The sequence below is a fragment of the Anabas testudineus genome, chromosome 5 (assembly GCF_900324465.2).
Source record: "Anabas testudineus chromosome 5, fAnaTes1.2, whole genome shotgun sequence".
Lineage (NCBI taxonomy): Eukaryota > Metazoa > Chordata > Actinopteri > Anabantiformes > Anabantidae > Anabas > Anabas testudineus.
In genome coordinates this window covers 21,816,570-21,841,641 of record NC_046614.1, presented here as the reverse complement: position 1 = coordinate 21,841,641, position 25,072 = coordinate 21,816,570, and the positions used below count along the sequence as shown (strand labels likewise).

Below are 25,072 nucleotides of genomic sequence, written 5' to 3'. Positions count from 1 at the left end.
TTTTCTAGTTTGGTACGTTTGATTTTTGTAAAAACACCATTATTACCAGCAATATTACATAATTTATCATTTTCAGTTGGATTGTTGTTTTGTATAATTTATTGGTTATGTGGTTATGTGTAGTCTGCTGCTTCCTGTTGTCTGCTGGCCTGCTAATGGCGTTTCTTTGGATCTCAGTATTTTTCCTGAAGGAAGATGTTCAACGATTATGTGTCTACGGTGGGATGGGTATGAGATGATCCTGCTTTCATGCCTCTGGGTCCTGGAGGAGCGCAGCTGATCAGTGGGGGAGGTTAATCTTCTCAATGTGGATGATCTGCTGCAGCCTCTGGGTGCCCTGTTTGTTTGCTGCTGTTTATATTGAGTTGCACTAAAAACTATGTAAATGTAATTATGCACGATCCTGAGATAAAGAGCAACAGACGGGTAAAAGTCCCCAAACTACTTTTACATAGACTTAGAGGACTAAAAGAGACAAAACCATAATAATGAGGACGTTGGAATGTGTGTAGTCATGTTATTTTGTCATTTTGTTTTATCTGTTTTTGATCAACAGTTTGTTGTCTTTTTGTTTGTGTTTTTTTAATACATTTGTCATTTTTGTCATTTTCCGAATCACGTTGTGTCTACTTTGGTTCATCTTGTGCTTCTTTTTGGTCCTTTATCTATAGTTTGTGGTAATTTTCTGTGTCTTTTCTGGACATATTTGTAATTTCTTTCTCTCTGCAAGAATGTTTTGCAGATTTTTGAGGTAATTCTGTGTTTTAACTGAGCTCTGTGGCCTGTTCAGTAATCCACCCTTACATTTTTCAGCATATTTAATTTAGCTTTGGACAATTTACACCATCCACATCATTACAGTCATTAAGTAATAGAAGATGCTAATAATAAAAATCTTAAATGACATCATAGAGATAGAAAAGAAGTGACTTCACGTTAGCAGGAGGTTTCACCTCTTCAGTCCGACCTTTGACTTGTAGATCAGCTGACCAGCTCAGTTGGCACTTAGTGAAATCTATAATGATGTTAATCACACACTTGCACAGTCACACTGACCTGCAGCGTGTTTGCACTCATTCTTATCACATGCACAGTGTTTGGTGCCTTGCTCAGGGACATTGCAGCAGGTCACAGCCGTTAATGTCTCCACTGTAGCTGTTGTTTCTGCTTTTTGCTGCTGTTGTCATCAGTCGGTAGCAGCTTCTAGTTGGAGTTGTTGTTGCTCAATGCTGCATCTGATTGGCCGCATGATGCTGATACACCAACACACACACACACATGCTTGCCCTTTTATAGTTGTGTTGACGTAATACATTCCCTTGTCCCTCACCCAAAACTTAACGAACGCAACCAAATACCCCAACACTTACATTAAGCTAAATGTAAATCTAACATGAACCCAAAAACTAGAAGTCTTAACCCTCAAACAGACATTTGAAGTTGTGAAAACTGGTCAAAATGTCTTCACAAAGATGATATTGAACTAAAAAGTGTCCTAATGGGTCAAGAAAGACATATGCACATGCAGTAAGGAGGTGTGGCAGATTAAAGAAAGTAGATCAGCTGCCTGCCAACACTTCCTCTACTATCTGCTGTGACGCTAATCTGCTGACACACAAACGCCATAGTATGTCTCTATACTTGTAAGGACTGTAATGTTAATAATTCTAAGTCTTGACCCTTAAACAGCCTCAGCTCTTAAAAAATGAGAAGCAGATAAAAACATTGACTTGATGTATTCCCTATCCTTTACCTTAACTTTTACCATCAAATAAACATTCAGTGACACCTAACTCAGTGATATTTGTAGTTTTGAACAAAACTTCAAACTGTCTATAGACCATAGAAAGATGTTTAAACACACATCTGCACACCGACAAGCATGAATTGTTGGTGACGGGGCAGGCATCCAACAGCAAGTACAGACAGAGTTACACTATAAACGACGGTTAGAGATCCCCGACACACCCACACACACACACACTAGTTGTTGAATCTGTATCTGTGACTCTTCACGTCGTCAGTTTGGGTAAAGTTTAACATTGAACATGTGAATTATTATCTTCTGTCTTTTATTATCCTAAATTGTCCACTGTGCAACCAACCTGGTGATGATCAGATAAACAGATTTTCAAATAAAGACACAAATATACTGACACACTTGAGTCTCATACTGTATTTAATGCAATATCCCATTTCAAAATCATGCACATTAAACTTTTCTGGCTTTTCAGATTTTGGAGGAGTGCATTTTGATTTTCAAAGGTTTTTAGCTGTATATCCCTGTATAAGACTGAGCTGACTGAGAAGCATCAGAAGCTTTAGTGGAACAGCCTGGATCTGACTTCGATTTTCTGGACCCTTCAATCTCTCCCTCTTTTCCTACTAACAGCTGTCTGAAAACAGTAAAAGTACCAAAATAAGTAAATCTCTTGTGATGAGCATGTGATCATACAGTCGCTGATAGGAAAGCTGCTTGGATCCACTTTGGTCTTATTACACGTACTCACACCCAGACCTGACTCCTTTAGCAAAACACACCCAGTTCGAACTAAAACAGCACATTTCTCTGAGCTTTTTGTGCAAATCTGAAAGACTAACTGGTCGCTGTAGTGTGTCCTGAGCTTTGTAGAAACACTTTTATATCGGTGACCAAACAGAGTGTCGCAGTAGTTCAGTTTGATACTGATCTATGTTCTGTGACATAGCCTCTAAACTTTTGCTGAAATTCTTCTTACATCGTCTTCCTTTAAACAATGCATGAAGTGGAAGCTCCAAAACTGCATTCACACACTGAGCTGACTTAAATATGGATTGTACTAGACCTAATCAGGCTGAATATTATTTGGACCCTGAGTTGTGTTCATGTCTGTTTCCTGTTTCAACAAATGTAACCTGAACCATCAAACATACTTTATGGTAAGACTGGCTCAACTTGGAGTCAAGTCTTGATTGCTGGTAACCCAACTGGACTCGTGTCTCGCTTCTTGTGCCATCAAGTTTTTAAACGCCTGGGAGTTGTGGTCATGCATTTCCTCACACATAATACTAAAGATTTCCAGATATAAAAGCAAACGATAGAATAACTGTCACGTTTCAGAACATCTGCAGTGAAAACACTGAAAAACTGAGCAGACTGAGCTGTTTTCTTTTTTCCTACTAGAACTCGGAACCAATCACAGTTTCCTCAGTCGTTGTGGTTCTGTATACAAACTGGAAGAAACCTCCATTACCTCAGTTAGTGTGTGTGATTGGGGAGGGGGCAGGGTGTCTGTGTTATGAATAGATGAACTGAACGAGGGAGGAGGAGTGGATGGAGTTGGGATGGAGTGGAAAAGTACAGCCGTCTCCTCCAAAGGCGGAGATTTCTCTGTTGAGTACATGAACCGGCCAATCCGAACATAGATAAACACTGTGAGCGACAGCAGCGCCGAGCAGTGAGGATCCAGCTGAACTCTGTCCTCATGTAAACTTGTGTGTTTTTAAGAAGATTCAAATGTTTTAATAGTCTCAAATAATCTGCTCAGTAGTGATAAAGAGTCAAACGTCTTCTCAGCTGAGGTGTGAAGATGTTGAGACTTTACCAGAGATCAGATCAGATCTGAGGCAGGTTTCACAAAAATAAACTTAAACCATAACTTAAATCTAACTAACAGACTAAAAGATACTCGATTTTGATATAATTCATTTTAATTTTATTACGTTTTATTGTGTGGTGTCTGCTTTTGGTCATTTCTTTTCTAGTTAATAACTTCCTGTTTATATTATGTTGTTTTTTGCTGTTTTAGGTCTTGACCTGCTGGTGTTTCGTGTTTCTTTTTGCTTCATTTTGGTCACTTTGCTTGTGATTGGTATTGTTTATATATCTTTGTGGCTTTTTTTCCTCAGACACACAATCTTATAGACTGTTACTGGTCTAATTAATGCTTATTAATTGTTTAATGCTTATTTCCTTCAATACAATGTTTTATTATTTTAAAGTTGGAAATTTAACTTAAATAATTGAAATTTCTGTTTATTTTAAGTAATTAGGAGAAAAGTTATTTTAATAGTGCACACATTTTCATTAAAACTTGTTTCACACTAAATCATTTCATTACAGTTGGGGTCAAGTTACCTGGTAATTATATATAAAGGTAAAACTTATTTTGCACTAATCTGTTGCCATTTGTCTTGAATATTATGAGTAAATATTAGGGAATTAGTGTGATATAACAAACAATACACAACATGTGAATTAATTAACTTGATAAACCAGCCATGTTTTCATGTGCAAACTGACGCGGACCAGTGAGTGTGTGTGTGTGTGTGTGTGTGTGTGTGTGTGTGTGTGATCAGTTTAATGCTGCTCCACTCACCTGGCAGCTTTTACTGCTACACACACACACGCACACACACACACACACACACACACACACACACACACACACACACACACACAGGAGCTCAATTCAATGCAAAAGAAAGGAGGGAGTTGTTATTCTGGTAGCATGAGCTCAACCCTTCTCCCTCTCTCTCTTACAGCTCCGTGGTGAATGTTTCACAGGACTGACAATCCCCCCATGCACACACACACACACACACACACACACACACACACACCTCTCCCTAGCTGGGTTATTAGCCTGGATATACTAGCAGAGAGCAGAAGAATCATTTTAGCCTGATACATGAGGAGGAGATCTACTGCTGAATTGAATCACAGTATAAAGAATAAACAGTTCTGATTGGTTGATAAGTGATAAGGGATAATTGATTCATAATAATAAAGTTATTAAATCTTTCCTGAGAAACAAACTTGGATCATCCTAAAACTAATTATTAGAATAAATGCATGAATCTTGAATCCAGTGCTTTACAAAACAAACAATACACAGTAAGTTTTAACATTAGCACATACTTCAGCACTCAAAGTGGAAGTCATCAGTCCTGTTTGATCATCTTTACGTTGAATTGACACATCAGCGACTTCACAGAGCTGTCACCACTTCTCTTTTCATTCAAGTGTTTGTTTTTGCAAATTGCTCACGTAGGAGTTACTAAATCCCAAGATGTGAAATTGTCAACATTAAGTTCCAAATCAAATCCCAAGCTGAGACCAGCGAAAATGAAGTCGCTAAATCGAGAACAGTTCGGTCCCAAACGGAGACCAGATCCTTAGTGTTGTCTAACATCCTTCACCAATTAGCTTTAGATTGTTTCAGTTTCTGACGTTTAACACGTAAAAACTTAAAAGGCTTTTGAATACATTTCAGCATTTTAAATAAACTGAGTAGCTGTGTGTCATTGTGTTTTTCCTGTGACACAGTTAAAAACATGAGCTGCATGTTTTCATTTCTCATCTATTGAGTTTACAGACATCTGAATTAAACTTCTTAACAGACGACACCACTTTAACTTGTGTGATCGCAAATGGAGACGAGTCTGCTCACAGGGAAAAGCCTGAATGTGTGTGTTGATGTTGGTCTGAACAGCCTGGAACTGGTTGTAGACTTTAGGAGGAAGAATCCTTCCCCTCCCCCTCCACTGCACATTCAGAGGTTCAGAAAGTCATCAGAGCCGAGTCAGCACCATCCAGCAGGACCTGAAATGGAGCATGAACATACACACCATCATCGGTGGAGGAAAGTTAAAGTACATTTATTTAACTGAAATGTTGAAGAGTGTCAACTTATGTGAGTATATCTTTATTTTTTGTCCCATAAAAACTTTACTTGCCACAGAAACTCAAATATAGTCCACTGAGAAATAAGACCTTCATTTAGAAACAAGACTTTTGAAAGCCAAAGTCCCTGGAAGCCTCCGAATCCGTCTTTTAACAGGAACAACATGGTCTCATGACCGACTAGACACAAAAACAAAAGGCAGAGGTCTCTGGAATCCTTTCATTGAAGGCCATTACTCCATTACTATTGTGTTTTTGTTCTTCTGTCACTTCTTCTATGACAAAGGAGAAGGCCGTGGCAGCGCTTGTACTTTCTACAGCAGCTGTAAAACCTCAGGATGTCACAAGTGTTACTGGTGGAGGTCTACACCAGCTCCGCAGAGTCACTTATCTCCTCCTCCATCAGTTTAATCTGCATCACCGCGCTCCAAACGCCGTCTACAGCAATTTGTGTGATGTGCAGAGGAGACTGCAGCTGACATCTACTGTAAGATCAGTTCTGACCCGGCTTGACCTCACCAGCCCTGTAAGAGTAAAATCAGACAACAAAGACCGTCTGCCACCAGTACAGCCTCTTCACCAGCAGCTCCACTTTTTCACAGTAGTAGTTTTACTTTTAATTATTAGATTTTTTAAATACTAGCTTAAATTGAATGTACATTTACACACATACCTACTGTTCTGGTTCTGTCATGGATTTGTCAGTATCCATGCACACTTCACATAATCTTTATGATACTGTCTTTATTTATTATTGTGTGTGTTGTGTTTTCTGTGGACACCTGAACCATCTCAAATCTGTTTTTCTTGCTACTTTACTACTAAATGTGAAAATTTAAATCGGACTCTTCTTGATCGAGTCATTTTCAAGTAAAAAGGCCGAAGTCCAGTTGATGTCGTGAATCACTGGGGTCAAAGTCAAAGTTTAGTTGCACATATGTTTTGATTTCAGTCATGTGATTTTAAGTCCACAACTCTGATATTGACTATTAAAAAAACACAGTCAAAAACACCACAGTACATAAAATAGATAAGTGCAGTCCTGAAATCTATTATATATGTATATTTCAATAGTTAATTACTCAAACTCTACTGTGGGTCTATTTTTTAGGCCAGTTTTCAATCAGTTAAAGATTATAAAGGTCAAATGTTACTAAACTGACAGTTAAAACAGGTTAATTGCTTTGTGCTCACTTTACTTAAATTAAATATAAACCCAGAAGTGTTTATAACAAAAACATATCATTCTCTGTGATTTTGTATTTGATGGGATTGTTTAGTTTAAGTCGCCTTTCCCACGAAACACAGATATGTTCTTTTTTGTTTTATGTATCTCATATGTATGTTACATTTTATGATTTCACATGCACAACATCAGTTTAAATAAATAGAAGTTGAAGTATCGTTTCTAAGTAACTTTACTTTCTGTGAGTAGCTTTTCTGTAGTTTAATCTCTTCCAGTGTGCAGTATATTCTCCAACACTGTGTGTCTGCAGACAGCTGTATCAAATTAAAGTTATTGTATTGAAGCTGTCTGATGCTCAAAGACAGAAGTACTGTGAGCAGTGAAGGATGCAAAGGTGACGATAAGTAATAAAATATAGTAAAATTAAAACCATATCTCATGAGCTAGTCGATGGTTTTGCGTGTAAACATCAGATACATGTGTAGTGACAGTGGATTTAATTACCAATTTATACAAATGTGAGATACTTGTACTTTACTTGAGTATTTTCCTTTCACTTTATCACCTCTTCATTACAGTTGAGAGGGAAATGTTGTACTTTTTACTCCAACACATTTTATAGATTAAGACTTTTACTCTGGTATAAAATAAAACTACAGTAAACACACAAGGTTACTTCTCTTATGCATGTAGATTTTACTGCTTTTCCTTTTTTCATCATTCACATTTTAACAATATAAAAAAAAAAAAGAAAGCCACACATTTCCTATTTTTTTTACAAACTGACCAATCAAAATGGTTAAAATAGCTCCACCTTATTAAAGCAGAATAACAAGTCAGTAACAGGAGATATTATTCCTGCACTGAATATTTCTACTTTTACTAGTTAATGGTTTTAATTGTTGGGTTTTACTCTACAAATACTATAAATACAAGCTTTTGTTTGTCATGGAGTATTTTCACTGAGTGGTATCAGTACTTTTACTGGATTGTAAATGATTTGAATACTTCATCGACCGCTGGTTAATATCCAGCTGTGATGAAAGTGTGTCACATGTGAGCCCCCTGCTCTCACAACATAAACAACACCGTGGTCGGTGGGTAGGACACGTCTGGCACGTACTCGCCCTGCACGTCCTGCATGTTGGGGCTTCGAGGCTCCGCAGAGAAGACGCAGCTCCGCGTCTGATTGGACACGGGGACGCACAAGACAGAGGCAGCTGAACCCGTCCTTCAACCCCAGTCCATGTTTCTTATCCTCCCCCAGGGAAGAAATCTGCGGCAGAGCGCTCAGTCCAGCCCGGTGTGTGGTTCGTCTCAGAGGCAGCTCTCCTGGCACCGGCTCAGGTGCAAATATCGAACCAAAACTGAAAATCTGTTGGGAGGAGGCTGGGTAAAATAGGTAATCTGATCCGTGTAATGTAGAACTAACTCTCAGTGCAAGATAAATATACTGTCAGTGAGAAACACGATACACGATTAACGCCAAGGACACTCCTCACACCTCAAAACAAATATTACGCACGGAGAGGTGCCACACTACTGCTCGCTGTGTGAAGTCTCAAGCGTTCAGGGCAGATCCCTGGTGTCTGAAATCAACCAAACAGGGTGAATGGAGTTCTGCTGTCATGTCTGAAGGTGTATTAATGTTAACATCCACGCTGTGGTGGCCCATATTACGCACGGGTTTGGAGAACGTGTGAGCAAAAGCAGTCTGCACCTACTGTTAATGTTATCAAGGCGTGAGCTCGGGTCAGGTCCAGGCTTGATATACGTAGCCTAGGGGTTCGGTTCTGATTGTGGGCTTTGCAAAAACTAGAAACGGGCACGACGAGAGATGAGGAGAAACGTCTTCCCGTTTTGCAAACGTGTAAAACCCTTTGGATCAGCTCTTATTTCTTTATCTGCAGGATACAGATAGGATGTTTGTTTTGGGAGCACCACCCACCTGCTCGTCGTAAAGTCTTTTTCACACCGATCACACACAAGACTTTGCATGAAACAATCTCCACAGCTATGAAATATGAACGAGGAGGTGGAGGAGTTTTACTTCTGCTCTTATTCACTTTACAGCAGGTTAAATAAAAGGAAGAGTCACTTCCTTCTTACATAATACTCATTTGCTCCTTATCTGTGTGAAATGGGACGACCTTGAGTTGTGGTGGAAAAACTCACACAGACACTGATAAAGAAACACCTGGGACACACACACACACACACACACATACACACACACACACACACACACACACACACACACACACACACACACACACACACAGTCCCTTTAAAACCAAAGAGCTTCCACAGAATCAGAAGAACAAAGGTTGGCTGTGGTTCCGTTTCTGGTGTTGTTAAAGTTTACAGCTCCACATATCTACCAAGTTACATTTAAATGATTTAACTTTAGGATATTTGACTCACTGCTGAATCAGACAGTGTCATATTCATCTTTAAAGAGACTTTATTTCATTGTGAAACACTTCTGCTGAGGTGCAGTTGTTGTGTTTCATCAACGTCAGAGTGAAGAAACATGACAGGAACTGCAAATGCTGGGACACCCCCTTCTGGTCAGTCTGTGCCATTTAAAAAAAGACAAAACTTTTCTAAAGTTTGTTTGAAAACCTGACAAAGAATCCATTTTTGATGTTTTCATTTCCACATACACACAAAGAGGGAGTGGAGGAGACCAGTAGTTCATTTTATAAAGACTTCTCTATTCAGGATATGAACAGGAAAAACAAAAAAAGAGGAAGATGTCAGTTTCAGTGTTGTTTAACATGAAGCCAAATTATTTTAAGGGATTTTTAGAGGTTTACCATGAAACCACGTAGTATTAATTGGATAAATAACGGATTGTGATATATAGTATTAAGGGAATTTCTACAGAGAACTGGGTTTAAACTAGAGAAAGTACATAAACGTCAAACGTTTCCAGTTAAAAGGATCTTTGTGGAGTTTTTCCATTAGTTCTTAAAGAGTCAGAGGGTGTTGTTATTCTACAGATTGTAAAGCCCACAGAGAAATTCATTTGGTGTTTGGTTGTTTCAATAAAACATATTTACTTGTATTTTGTTCTCAGGTCTCTCCTGCAAAAGAGATCTTGAAGGTTTCCTGATTAAATAAAACAAACTACTCTAAAATTACAGTTTCTAATTTAACAAATCATAATAAAACTTTCTTTTTTTAAATATTTTTTTATGGTTAGGGGGCGTGGGAGGTTCAAATGTAAAGTAAGGCGTGTTTAAATTAAAGTACAGTTTCTATATAAATTAGTTAACAAAAAGATTTTAAAGTTCTTAAAGACTAAATGAAACAAAATCATGCATTTGTTGTTTTTAAATATAACATATTAACATAGTATAGGTTTGTATAAATGTGTAACTTCACTAATTTTAAGACAGTCATGTTAACTTCTCATTGTTAGTCCTACTCAGCCTGTAAGAGCAGCGTCTTCAGCGTCCCCCATGAAATCTATTATACTGAAAACATGTTCCAATGTTGAGGAATAACTTCTTAAATGTTCTTTTAAGGTGGATCTTTCCTCCAATATCCAAACATAAGTGGAGTTTCTAATGATGCAGCAGACACTCTCAATACTCTGTTGTGGAATGAACCCATTAAAATACGTTAACGCGTTAATGTGTAGCTTTGGTTAAGAGAAGGAACAACAGGATACACAATGTGCATCAGAACATTTTGAACCTTAAAGCCACTTCAAGTGGAATTTAAGAGAAACTGGGTGCTAAAGAGGAACTTAATCCTCCAACAAGACTCAGTGAGCAGGGCGTCAGATTAAACTCCACAGGAAAAGTAACGAAAACACTTCCTACTTGTCTTATGAGCACATAAGTTTGCATGTCATCATTTTTGAAGCACAAATAAAAAAGACACAAAAACATAATGAACAAGGCGACACTTCGTTTTAACATCAGCCTATACAGAAACACAAAGAGCACCGCCTCTTTCTGTAAGTGCTCCGTCATATCAGAATAAAGGTTTAAGGAACATTTAACAGACACCTGCAGTGTGTCCGACTGATAAAAACAACAGATCCCAGGTTGGAAACAGGTTTTATTTTATGAGTCCACACTCCTGTTCTCTTTCTGTTTGTTCTACATCACTGTTCTTTTCCCCCTCCTCCTGTTTTCTCTTCTCCTTCTCCAGCTCCTGCTGTTCTTTGGTGTCCGCTTCCTTCAGTTTCTCCTCCACATCCTCAGGAATCTCCACCTCCATCAGGTTCTCCATCCCCTGCTCCGGCTCATCTCCTATCAGCACCTGGAGGGAGACGAATGTGAGTATGAGACTACAACAAGCTAAAACGAAGCCGGTCAGTAGTTTGTGGCGGTTATAACCAGATTTGTTATAGCAGACACCTTATTCCCAGTAGGAAAACCCCCAGCTGGTACTGATAACACAAACAACAGTGTTCAAAGTGGTATCCCATGGGGTTGTATTCACACACACACACACACTTGTTCTGTGATAAAACAACACAGGGGGACGCTGACAGTGAAATAGGATCTGGATCTGGAATGTCCAGTTTTTGTGGTCTATAATACCCATAAACATAATAACTCTTGGTGACAAGAGTTTTATCTTTGGTCCTGATGATCTCGCATTGAACAGCAGAAATACTGTGTTCACATCACGTGAATACAAGACAGAGTGTTGTTGTGCTGAAGCCCCCTGGTGCTGGTGCCTGCTGTGTTAAACCAACATATCCATGAAAATGAAAGAGAAAGGCTTTGTTTTGATGCCAATAATCACAGTAAAAGCACTAAAAAGTTGATTATTAGTTATGGTTAGTATTCATAACCATCTGTTAAATTAGGCTCTTAACAGATTCTTTCAAATGTTAGTGATATCCACCTTATATGGTCCTCTGTGCACTAAAATCTTTAGTTAAAGACACCTCATTATGGTGTTTAGTTCAAAATATGCTCTGGTAGTTATTATATTTTCACTACAACTCAATAGAGAAACACAAAGATGGGTATTTTATAATAAAAACTTTAGAAGGATATCCACTTAAATTCACTGCTACGTATGTAATGGATGTGACAGTTGTAGAGTAGATTTATCAGGTGATTAGAATATTTGTACCTGCACCAGTTTCTCACAGGCTGCCGTAACGTGGACATCCTTCTCCCAGCGGTGAAACTCCCTCATGATCGGATAGACGTTCTTCTCTTTTAGTGTGTCCCGACCGGCTTTGGTCGCAGTTAGCTACAGAAGAGACAAACAGTAAATAACTCGTGTTGTAAACACAATGGTGGATGTGTTTGTGTTTGTGTTAGTACCAGTAAGAGTGTTTCCAGTAGCATCGTTCTGATGTCGGGGTCTTCTTCTCTCTTCTTGTCCTCTGGGAGGTACTGCAGGTCCACAGGCAGCCCTGAACATCACATCAACATGTTAGAGCCAGAACTTAGAGAACTGAGGCTTGTTTGGTCAGTTCATAAAACATTTAGATGAGAGAAGATGCTCTGTTAATAATGGATATATTCTCTTTGAGCCTGAGTTTAAATGTGATAGACTGAATTAACTAAAGTTGTTTATTACAAACACACTCACCTTCATTTTCTTCCTCTGACAGCTCCTCTGGACCAGCCAGTGGCAGCAGGAGGAAGGGCAGGATGTCCACAGCTTCACTGAGGAGCCACTCGTGATGGACTGGACAGAATGAGGAGAAATCTGGGTCAGAAGACTGGACGTATATCTGAATATCTATCTATATCTATTTCTCTGATTCATCCCTTCTGTATATTACTGTTTTACACTTAGAGTGAAGAGGATTGAATGTCTCTGAAGTCTGTAGAAACTATTTCTGCAGACGGCTTGCTGACATAGCTAAAGCAGAGTGGAGTAAAGTTTACATACAGAGAGACAGGTGCATTTATGCCTTGTCAGCACCTGGCTACAACATGATTAAATTCACAAATGACTTCGGATGCAGTTACACTTAACTATGATATGAAATAGCCAATTAAACCACTGAAGACACATGAAGTGAAGCTGGGTTTGCTTTTGTGTTGGGGGTTTATGCTGAACCTGTAGCTAAAAATACATTGGATATGTATATTATATAAAGATATTATATAGGGACTGCAGGAAATGTGACTAGCTGCTCGGGTCTGTTTCTGCTGCAAACCTTTTATACATCACAACCAGCACAGAAGAGTCATATTCAGTACTGAAACATGTTGCAGAAGGTCGAATCCCTGCCCACAGCTCTGATTAAAAACCTACAGTGACCTACAGGAATCTGTGGTGGGTTTAGTATAATTCCTGTTTAGCCATAAACATGGTGCTTGTGTGCACCTCACCGTGATCAAAGCAACAGTTGCGCAGCGTGCCTATGACTCCACCCCTCCTCACAACTGATGCCTGGTACTGAGTGTAGGGCAACAACCTCTGGACAACACACCTGCAACACACACACACACACACACACACACACACACACACACACACACACACACACACACACACACACACACACACACACACACACACACACACACAGTCAGTTACATGCTGAAGAGCCAAAAGATGTTTTTGTCTGAACACTAGGTCTTATCCTGCTGTGTAATCAGTCACCTCTCTTTGTCCATCATGTAGTTTCTGGCGTCTGGCAGCTGTGTCAAGTTGGACAGCAGAGGCCCGAGGTAGTGGAGCTTTGCCTTCTTGTTGTAATCTTCAGTGCAGAAGATCTCCACCAGCTTCGCCAGACCAACGTCCTCCTGGAGGACCTGAAACAGCAGAGAAACATTTTACCTTATACAGCGAGCCGGTGTGAAGAGAGCACCACAGTATCATGAACTAATTATAATGGTGCTGCAGCTTGGTGGCTTAAATAAGAACCCATAAGACATTAGAGAGAGTGTTGTATGTGCAAATATCTGTTGTTTTATAAATAATTATGTTCAAACAAAAGGTAAACGAATGCCTTCTTTTGACCCAAATTAAAAATGTCAAACTTGAACATGAAAAACAGCAGAATCACCAATAGAGAGTTTTGTATTTGTGGTATTACCAGTCAGCCAAAACCCACCCTGAACACAGTCTTGCAGGTCTTTTCATGGCGAGTCAGGTTGGACAAGATGGTGCAGATCTGATCAGAGAACCAGTATTCTGGATCCAGAAGGTTCTTTAACAACACTGGAAGAACTTTAACGTCTGTGAGCAAAACCTGGGTGAGACGTAACCAAAGAACACTTGTGTCACAAAACTGTCTTTAAAACAAGGAGACCAAAACTAATCCCACATCTTTGTGTCATCAGGGTTTCTGCAAATGTTTGGACAGAAATATGTGGCCGGATCCCCTCTAAAATAAAACTAACACATCACATGTGTTGGTGCTTTCTATCAGCATATAGTATTAGAGGTATTTTATGAGAAAGAAACTGAATTCTGTGTCATTAAAGACATTTCAAAGCCTGACTATTCACAAAAAGCAGGTATACTGGGAGAGCTCTGTATTTATTTATTAAAAATGAATCAAGAAAGGCGCATTTAGTGCCAACTCTGCTGATCAATTGAGCCTGATCACCTGGTGCAGAGTCTCATCAGCTGACAGGTTGATGAAAATGCGGTAACAGTCCTTCACTACTGCGATAGATGGGTCAGATGTCAGAGTAAACAGGGCAACAAGTAAGTCAGGTTTAGAGCGTAGGAAGCGGCAGCCATCCCTGAAAACCAACAAAAGAAACACACAAAGAATAAAGTAGGTTACTGCATCAGCTTTAAGACACTAAACCCTCAGCAAAGAGACAGAAAGAAAGGCTGAAAATCCTCCAAAATAATTCCTGCAAACATCAGGGAGGAGTTAGCAGAAGTAACAGAGGCGTCAGCAGGTGTCACTACAAAGGTTTATTAGAAAAAAAGAAAATATGTATTATTAACAAATGTTTCTACTTCCACTAAATATAACAGTTCAAATCATTGTAGCATCCAAGAATGTATGTATGACTGTATTCAAATATTAAAATATAATTTAAATGTTGATAGTAAAACAGAATAATGTCAATTTTAGCAACTACAATGAAACAAAATTTATTTATTGTATTTTAACCCCATAAAGACATTAGTGTACCTTATATTATTATTACTGTGTTTACACATATTGGTAGTTTCCACTAACAGGTTACTTGTTACAGTACAGAATAATAAACACTTCTATTAAATTATAGCATGTTTTAATTTATCAATATGCTGGAATACTACCAATAATTACAAGAAACAAGTTGCCATGCCATCATTTTAAATTAAAAACCATGTTATTAGTAGCATCTTCCTACCTGTGTCCAGATAGTCCCAGGATGTACTCTATGGCCCGATCTTTGACATCCGGACGAGTACTATGGGTCAGGAAGGAGAGCAGCTCTGCAGCCTCAGAATCACTCAGCATGTTCTCACTGTATCTGAAAAACAGCAATAAAACCACCAGGTATAAGTGTACAGTATAATACTACTACTGATACTATGTATGTATCATGTTAAGGTACTTGCACTTTACTTGAATATTCCATTATTTAAAACATTTTATAGTTCTTCTCTACTACATCTCTGAGGGAAAATATATAATAATAATAATATATAATAATATATGAACAAACTTCATGAGTTAATATTTAACATCAAACAGCTTGCCCAACAGTTTATTTAAGTTTAAGTTATAAATATGGATAAAACATTAATTATAACTTTTATAATAAGAAACATGCATATTAATAAAGGTATGAATCAAAGTAATTAATTAATCAACTTATAGTGAACTAAATAATGTCATTTAAAAAAATAAAGCTTGCTTAAAAGACATAAAGGCCTGGATGTCCTGTATTTTTTTACTTTTAAATTCAGATAAGACAGAGGTTATTATATTGTATACAGACATTAAAACCTCCAAAATATGTCATCTAAAAGTTACTCAATATGTTATGGCTTTGGCCTCCACTACAGTACATTTATTTAAGCAAATTTAGTTACTAGCTACATTGCAGATAAATTAACAGGTTAATTAAACAATATACACTTATTTTCAGTACCTGCAGTACTTTAATACAATGTGATGCTTCTGATGCTCATACCTTTACACTTTTGGTGGTAAACTGTGGTAGATTTACTTAAATTAAATAAAAAGCACTTGTTGTACCTATATTAATTAAGCCAATTACAAAAAAATATAATTTACCTGCTGTTGTCTCACCTTAGTCATAATAATAAAGAGCATTTAACCTTATTTACCTTTTTCTTTTGCACCTATCAGCTAAACTCTGACTGATGAACGACATATTTAACATCTATACACCATCTGCTACACATATATTTCTTACCTCTAATTATCTACAGGACGTGTCCAGTTTTCATTTCGCTGTTTTACCTGCTCTAAAGTCCTCAGCTGGTCATTTTACACATCATGTGTACGATCACAGTGAGGAAACATGTGGCTACAGATTACACAGCTCTACTTCCGGGTGACGCTCCTTTTTCTTCTTCGGGGTTTTCTTCTTCGTATTTGTTTGAACAGCTTTTTGCATTAGCGCCCCCTTCTGTGTGCACAGCTGACTGCACAGGGGCTTCAGCTTCCTCTGGGATCAGACCTGGAAACTAAGTGCTTTTACACAATAGTTTTGCTATTCTGTAGTTAATATTTGTTTTTATTTAAGTAATTAAAACATTTCAAAACAAGGAGAGCATTTCTGGACAGAAGAAGCTAAATTAATGTTAGGGTCAGGTTAGGGTTATGATTTTTAAAGTGAGGTTATCTTGTTCTGTCTTTTAATGTGTCCATGAATTAAACTTCACAAGGCCTCAACACGCAGAAACTTTATTAATGAGGCCAACGTGGCACAAATCTGGATGAAACCTGCACATTTTATCATTTTATCAGCAGCATTAAGTTGCTTAAGTTGAGTTTAAAATACCTTGTTTTCTTTGTGGAGTACTGAACTTACTTCAGTGGAGTGCTCTTTTAGGTATTTTACTTGCACTTTTACTTGAGGACCGAGCTTGTGTACTCCTACCACTTGTGCATTGATGTTGTTTAAGTCCTTTTCTGTGCACTTTGCCTTTGTCTCTCTGCATATTTATTACAGGAGAATAAAACGTGAAGCTTCACACAGCTCACTGATGATGGAAATTATTTACTACAGCACATTTTTGAGGTATTTCTACATTACCAGAGAAAGTTACATGTGATCCTGGAAGAATTATAAGGAATTGTAATTGTTACTTCAGCCCACATTACAGGGCGCTGTGGCTTAGTTGGTTAAAGCGCCTGTCTAGTAAACAGGAGATCCTGGGTTCAAATCCCAGCAGTGCCTTTTCCTGGACAATCCCTCCCACCCACTGCACAGTGTTGACTGGAGAGAGGAGCATGTTCAGCCAAAGACTCATTAGCACTAAATGCTCTACAGAGCTCCACAGGAGATCCTTTCTAGCTGTGGTACATAATTGTTGTCTGTAAGGGGTCGGGGAAGTGATAGTTTGTGTCTTATAATTGCTGTCATTCCACCACAGATTACGTACATTGACCCATTTTCATTCATCTATTTCACATATTCTGTACATATATTGAGTTTTCTGTATTAATGTGTTTGTGTATTTATGTTGGTGTGGATCTTTCCTGGTTGTGGTTCCCTTTCTTTCTGTCTGTATTGAGAACAACTGTAATGAGGCAAAACAATTTCCCTGTGGGATTAATAAAGTTTTTTGAATCTTGTATCTTGAATTAAATAAGAAAGGAGTTTATTGTGAAAAGGATGATAAACAGAATGATACAGGAAGCAGGGCAGGGAAGATGAAAGGCTGGAGAATAGCGTCATGGTGGACACAGTATAATATAAACTGATTAATGTTGATTACGAGAAGCTAGAGAGTAGAACCAGGAGGGAAACAGGAAGGACAAGAAAAAAAGCATGAAACAGGAAGTGATAAACACAGATTATGACGTATCCAAACAGAATAATACATAAACTCAAAGCAGTTATGTCTGCTGCATGTGGTCGGTGAATAGACCTGCTGTGTGCTTTTTCACTTATTATTCCTCTAGTTTATCATGTTTCATCTGCTTCTCATTTGTGCTTCGTGTCATATTATCAGCATTTTATGTTTTCAGTCTTTAAGGAATTTCTTCTATTTTGCCTCCAGTTTCTACTTGAATTCAACAGTGAATGGATTCGATTTTACTCGCCAAAGGTCACTGTGGTCTCATATATGTCCCATTCTGTTCAATGCCATATCTCAAAAATAGAAAATGGGAACTTCATAACATGTGGTATAACTTTACTGGCTGGCAGAGGTATACAACAGCCATGAGCTAATTCTAGTTTTGCAGCCTTCACGTCCTCTGCTCTTTCCAACACACACACCCAGTTACCTGCTCTCTGCCACTCATAGTGACTCACCTTGATTCCTTTAGTTCACATACCAAACACTTTTACCCGCTCATTTCCAGTTTGTTTAATGTACTTCAGTGGTGTGTTCCAGCCTTTTCATCTTTGTTTGTTTGTTTGTCTGCACTCAGGTCTTTCTGGGTTTTCTCTGTCTGGCTGTTTCTTAAGGAAACCTTTTTCTCTTCCATGCACACAGGCTTTGTACCTCTCTCCTGTCTTTCTTTTCTATCCTTCTTCTAAGTCCTCATCATGGGAGGAGGCCAGGTCCCACTGTCTGGATGCACCTGAAGACTCCTGGTATTCTTCCTGATTGTGCCCTATCTGTTCCTTGTTATTGTCTCTTATCCTTTTTATCTCTCTACTGTCCCCTCGACCCAACCGGTCAAGGCAGATGACCGGCCAGCCTGAGCCTGGTTCTGCTGGAGGTTTCTTTTGTTAAAGGTGGATTGTTGGGTTTTCTCTATGAACACATTGAGGAAAAGACCTGTAAATGCCTCAAATGTCGGATTTCTTTCTATTTAAAGGCTTTTTGGGTCTAAGGAGAGAGAGTCGTTGTACAGATTGTAAAGTCAGGTAAATATGTTTACATGTACTGTATTTTCATATTTTCTTCTTGGTTCTCGCTTGTAAAAAAGATTTTATTCTCCATGCTGTAGTACAATGACAACGTCAGATCAAATGTCTATGTATAATATATCTTAAATGTATTAGTTCATACACTGTTGGGAACTAGTGAATTGTGCAGGATAAAACCAGTTACCACTGAAACTAGAAACAAAGATGGGATTGTTTTGTTTAGGACAGGTTTAGGTCTCAGGGATAATCCAGGAAGATGGATTGTCAGCTCACATGTGAAAACCATTCGGCCTTTGCATCATTCTTTGTTATACTGTAATTTGATGTCATGTGCACATGTATAAATTGGTCCGTCTGAACTACTTCTCTTATGTGTTCTTTGTGTTTAAGACTGTGTTTAGTGTTAAGAGACATTAATATATATAATTAAAATGCATCCTATGTTAAAGTGTTTTTGTTGTTTCATTGACTTTGACAGACAGGTATTACTGGGAAAGCAGAAACCTGTCACCCTGTTTACTGACAGATTTGTTTCACTTAAAAACTAAACAAAAACGCCTCAGATTATAGAAGTGGCTTGAACTGGCAGCTGGAACAGTTTCATGTTTCACCATCTGGGGACGAGGTAAAAAAACTTTGAAACTATTTATTACTGCCTGATGACGACCATGTAGATGGAAACATTGCAATTAAACATTTTCGTTGATATATTTTTATTTCAGTGTGCAGACAACTGTTTTTCTTTCTCTTAGATTGCACTTTGGGTTGGATGTGCATATCTGTCACCTTTTTAACGATGAATGTCAAGTGCAAGTTATAGATATTTTAGTGTGAACTAAGGTTGTGGCTGTTCAACGTCTTCCTTAAAGCCTGATTCATACAGTACGCTGCAGAACAAACACATTTACTTTAGCTATTGGAATCAGCAAATTTCTATTTTGGACATTCCTATTTGCTGTCATTATGTTAATCTCACACTTACTATTTTCATATTATCTTTGTTTTATAAGTACAGCGTGTGCATTTTTTATATTTATTATATTCAGTCTACTGTTTAGCAATAAGGCTTCTTGAATGTCAGTAACACAATAATATATCTAACGTCTCTTGACATTCACACCATTACACAGAGAAACAGATTCCAGTCAAATATATTTAATCTACCAAACTACTTTATTGATATATTGAAAAACACAAAACATTCACACAGTAAAGTCCCATCAGCAACTGCTCCCTCTCACAAATGTTGTATTGAAATGCTGATATTGTGTATACACGTTCATGATGCCTGCGCTACATTACAGTGTTCTCCTTCTGATTTAAAGGGTTAACATTGACTGACTGAGCAGGTCAGACAACATCGGGCACTTTTCCCTCTCACACAACCATGAATGAACCAAAAGCTGCTGAATTCTTTCTTGTTAAATCTAAAAAAAACCAAACAAAATTACTAGTCAAGGTCCACTGCAGCATTTATAACATATCACACATGCTGAAGAGAAACATTTCAACAGTAATATAGCTGTGGAAAATACCTGAACCCTTCAGTCATGCATTTTAGACAAGTGTTCCTACATGCAGATCCAAGGCTGCTGGGTAAAACACCACCCCAGGCAAATCCAAAGAATGGAGAAGGCCAGACAGACTGAAAAACGCTGCAGAATCCTCGTTTCCGACGCTCAAACTTTTTATTTTTCAACACACACATGTTTCAATATCACTTTAATACCATCACAAAAACAAAAAGAGTAAAAACCAGCATATTATTTGAGAAATATTCACCACACGTGTGCAGACTGGATTGACTGGAGAGAAAGAACAAGGAGTGGAGCCGCCTCAGTCTGGATTGTAAACAGATAAAAAGATTCAACAGCATCAACGGGTTCACCACGTGCTGAAGTGGATCCCAGTCCATGTGGTCTGCCTGGAGTCAGGTATTCAGTTACAGTCATACACCAACCCCCACCTCAACACCTCCAGGACAGACGAGGACTGTTTAAAGCATTTTGGGTGATTAGCGTTACTTGCTGGTTGTACAGGGTTGCCATGGTATCGTAGTACTACTGAGCTTTTAGGTAGTGAATGTAGTAGTTGCATCAGAGTCTATGTCTCGGTATGGTGACAAGGTTATTGTGTTCAAGACCGAGAAAGGCATGAGAAGGCACTGTGGAGTGTGATTTGCAGACAGATCAGCTCTGTTGGCTCAGGGTGGGGCAAGTCGTCATCAACCATCATCATCTTCACCATCATCCTGCTCCTCTTCACTCGGCCTTGTCTTTCCTCTTGGATGTGAACGGGACTTTATTGGCCACCGTCGAGCCCACTGTGGAGACTCCGCCGGCCACGGCTGATACACCGCCCTTCACCAGGCCCACCCCCATCGAGGGCACTGTGGTCACAGCCGACTTGGTGATCTCCAGGCTCTTGCCTCCCACCCAGGCCACTCCACCCACAGCAGCACCAACGACGCCCTTGGTGACATTGAAGAGGCCACCGGTCACGCGCCACACCATGCCAGGAGGAGCCTCCACATGGTCCTTACCAGAGTCTGAGAACACATAAAATACTCATGACGCATCAATCGTGATTTTTCTACTATAGTGTTCATTATTCTTTACAATAAGAGCTTCTAGTTCTGAGACATCCTCCCAGCAAATGTGCAACATAGTGACTCTGACCATTACATGTAGCCATGAAGGTAAAAAAAAGAATAATACATAAATACAAAACAAAAGTAATAATTAAATTAATAAGAAAAAAGGGGGGTTTGTCTTGAAGGAAACTTCATAACGATTCATCCCCATCGTGGGTGGTGAATAAAGTCTATCTTATCTTATAAGGAATAAGAATTGTCACAGTTTGCAGCCACTGTTGTGTGGTTGGCGCTTTATCTGATATACACAGACTCAACATACTGTAGATTTTTGTGCACAATATAATAAAATGTGTATTAAATTGGTCATGGCATTCATCAATAGTCGTTTTAAACAATGATATGTTTATGTCTGAAATATCACTTTAAACACAGATGACCTACAGTCCTGAACGCAGCACACTAGAGCAGAATTACTTTTTTTAATATAAAGTTTGAATTTTTGTAATCACCAAAATGATTGTGATTCATCTTCTGGGCACCACGACTTAATTGTGGGACAAATCAGCATTCCTGCAGCCACGCTGCTCGTGTGGCTAAAATTAATTGTGCTGATGTTAAATGTTGGTATGTGGGGGTGTTATCTGCATCCGGGAAACAACATCCCTGACGGTGTGGTCTCTACATCTCACCTGGTGTCATCAGACCTGATAGAAATGCTTAAAACAGAAACAGGCTTCATCCAATGACACCGATATTTACTGAGCAGCAGCAGCAGGGGACTAAACTGGTGCAAAATGTCTCACAGTGTTGAGACACAAATAGCAGCTTAGGTCTGCAGACACTCTTACACAAACAAACACATTCCCCTGATAAAATCCAATGATTCTGAAATAGCAACAGGCAACGTGTGAGCACAGATTGCGCCATATTCCCTGCTGATGTTGGTCGCAGGCTGGGGGTGGGAGCTTCTTGCTTACCCTCTGGAGACTGACTGTAGGCGGGTTCAGCTTCGTCTGAGGCCACGCTGGTGCCAGGCTGGGGCTCCGTGTTAACACTGTTCACATTCTGGAAAACAGAGGAAAAGCCCAGGCTGAAAAAACCAAGTGGTGTAAAACCTCAATAGTTAAATACACGACTAAAATGAGGTCGTGAATACTGAAACCTGTCAAGTATTGATATATAGCATCAAATGTTATAAGGTTATTTTCATAATCTTGACTTTCTCTCAGATTAGATAGTCCCAGACTTCTATTAAAATTTATCAAATTTTAGACTCACACCAAAAAACATACCAAACAACAACCGTGAAGTTAATGCTTCACTTCCATTTTTAAATTCATGTGAATACACATCTTCAAGACTGTACAAGGTGTTTTGTGACACTTTTAAACCAGAAACATGGTTAACGTATCTCCATGTCAGTGCAGTAAGCCTTTTAATTTGGTCCTTAACGTAAAATACAGGCTAGCAGCGTCACGTATGTCACAAAATTGCGGTCTCACAGAAATTCTGCATGATTATAGGTTTGGATGTTGCACTATCCATGTTGCGTGGCATGCCAGATTCAGATTGTATGTGACAAATATGAAATATGAAAATGCTTTCAGACTCTGTTACTTTGTGGAAGAAAATGTATAGATTTTCAGCTGAATTACAGATATGAATCACTGTCTGGTGCGGTGGCCTGACACACGCACGAGCAATTTTCTGGGAATACATATCATGACCAAAGTGTATGTATGTATATTTTTAAATTTGGAGGCCTATTTAATTAGTTTTTCCATCTTTATCAGGTTATTTGTTTAATAGGTGTTAGTTTTGTGTAGATACAGTATATTTGTGTTGCATATTCCTTTTTCCCCTGTTTGTTAGTAATATTATTAGGGTACATTAACACATAATGTCTTATTGCTTAGGTTTTCAAGGTGTGTTTGAGATACACCTGACTGGTGGGAGCCATGCCACCTTGAACTTTTGTGCCTAAAATTAAAAGATGCTCTTATCACAGGTGAGTTTATCTGCAGAGTTCACCTTAACTGATAAAAATAGCAGACTGGAGTGTAGATTAGTCGATGTTTCACACGCTTAATGCTAAATTGTCACAAAAATGTTCCTTTCATTTGAATCATCTTGCAAATCATCATCACTCCACCCCCCCCCCATTTTCCCTTGTGACCCACAAAAGGGGGCCCGATCACAAGGTGAAGACCCACCGCTGAAGGTTATCTGTGTTTTTGACAAGTGTTTCAACTGATGCGCCTGGATGCGAAACCCTAATGTAAAAATATTGGTTTTTTTACATTAAGATTTGTCTCCGCTCGTGTAGAGTTTGAAAAACATTTGCAGGAAGCTGCGACGCCTCCATTTTGCTCAACTGGACAACAAAAATAAAGTTTTCTTCAACGACAGAGAAGAGACCAGATGTCCAGGAGAGGACACCGCTCATTAAATTACCTGTCCTCACACCTGAAGTCCACATCATCACTATTATATCTACAGCAAATAAACGACATATCCAGCTTGGATGCAGTTTTTTTTTAATGTGCGCATATGTCCCCACATTTGAACATTAATAAGATGAATAGTCGGTCCTTACCTTCACCATTGTTCCCTGTGTTTCTCCCACAAACACACCTGGCAGGGAAACTTGACACTGGAGCTCGAACCGAACTCCGCAGTAATTCTACTGGTTTTTGTGTGTGTGTGTGTGAAACCTGCTCTGACGGTGAGCGACCTTTAGTCTTCTCGGTTTTCAGCCTTTATCGCATCAACATGCAGCTTTCTAACTTCTCCTCACACACACGCACAGCTACAGGTCTCTTTCCTCTCTGCTGCTTCTGCCGACGTGGCGCCTCCAACACACACGCAATCAAACCACGCACACACACACACACACACACACACACACACACACACACACACACACACACACGCGAGCGAACTACACACAGCAACGCACTGGACTTCCGCTAAGAACCTTCAAATTAAAACTCGACAACGACGGGCTGACATAGGCGTAAATAACACTGAAGGAAATAATCAAATCCTGCGCTTAAATAGAAGTTAGATAATGTACGGTGGCTGTTGTGACAGGTAGGTTTTACAGAACATAAATATAAGATAAGAAAAGAAGAGATAAGATAAGATAAGATAATATAAGATAAGAGAGACTGTAGTGATTACTGTGCGTCAAGAATAAGAAGAGGAAAACAATCACAATAGTTACAATAATAAATGCATGATGAAGGTGAATCTATTTTTAATTACTTTATAAGCCAATGGTTTCCCACATGATGACTAAAGAGTTCTTAGGTGACTCGTGGGAAGAATTTATGAATAATACTATGCTGCCTATTTTTCTCTAATTATCTATTATCATTGTACTTTTTTTTTTAAATCTCATTTGACCTAAGACAATTAATTTAATGAAAATACGTGCCACAGGAATGACATTTTAGTAGGAATGCTAATAATTGTATGGAGATTAATTCAATGAGCTGCCTTTGCTGATATGTTAAGCTTATAAACTCACTCTGTGGAGAAAGTCAGCACTATTATAGTCTTACATATTAAACATTTTACTTTAATTGAGAAATACATGTAATAATTTCCAATAATTTTCCCATTAATCAGTTATGTAATTAGTAATAGTA

At 38.7% G+C, this 25,072-nt stretch overlaps 2 protein-coding genes and 1 non-coding gene across 4 annotated transcripts; 1 reads left to right on the top strand and 2 right to left on the bottom strand.

The window, feature by feature from the left end:
* Window positions 1-10,752: 10,752 nt before the first annotated feature.
* hgh1 (HGH1 homolog (S. cerevisiae)) lies at window positions 10,753-16,326 on the bottom strand. 2 transcript variants are annotated; one of them, XM_026350283.1, is made up of 10 exons: window positions 16,187-16,326; window positions 15,152-15,274; window positions 14,404-14,542; window positions 13,906-14,043; window positions 13,452-13,603; window positions 13,178-13,278; window positions 12,426-12,524; window positions 12,155-12,246; window positions 11,958-12,080; window positions 10,753-11,129 (listed from the first exon to the last, which is right to left on the bottom strand). In XM_026350283.1, exons 2-10 carry the CDS (start codon window positions 15,259-15,261, stop codon window positions 10,926-10,928), a joined length of 1,158 nt encoding a protein of 385 aa, XP_026206068.1. In that variant the 5' UTR covers window positions 15,262-15,274; window positions 16,187-16,326; the 3' UTR covers window positions 10,753-10,925. The 2 variants fall into 2 exon arrangements, with proteins under 2 accessions (XP_026206068.1, XP_026206069.1); XM_026350284.1 differs by having other exon boundaries at window positions 15,152-15,268.
* Window positions 16,327-17,102: 776 nt separating this feature from the next.
* trnat-agu lies at window positions 17,103-17,176 on the top strand. Its single transcript has one exon. It is a non-coding gene; the product is annotated as a tRNA-Thr (tRNA).
* A 2,807-nt stretch (window positions 17,177-19,983) lies between these two features.
* On the bottom strand, window positions 19,984-24,302 carry zgc:153675 (transmembrane protein 263). Its single transcript, XM_026350117.1, has 3 exons — window positions 24,016-24,302; window positions 22,397-22,484; window positions 19,984-21,371 (listed from the first exon to the last, which is right to left on the bottom strand). The coding sequence occupies exons 1-3, from the start codon at window positions 24,022-24,024 to the stop codon at window positions 21,085-21,087; spliced, it is 384 nt and encodes a 127-aa protein (XP_026205902.1). The 5' UTR covers window positions 24,025-24,302; the 3' UTR covers window positions 19,984-21,084.
* Window positions 24,303-25,072: the final 770 nt, after the last annotated feature.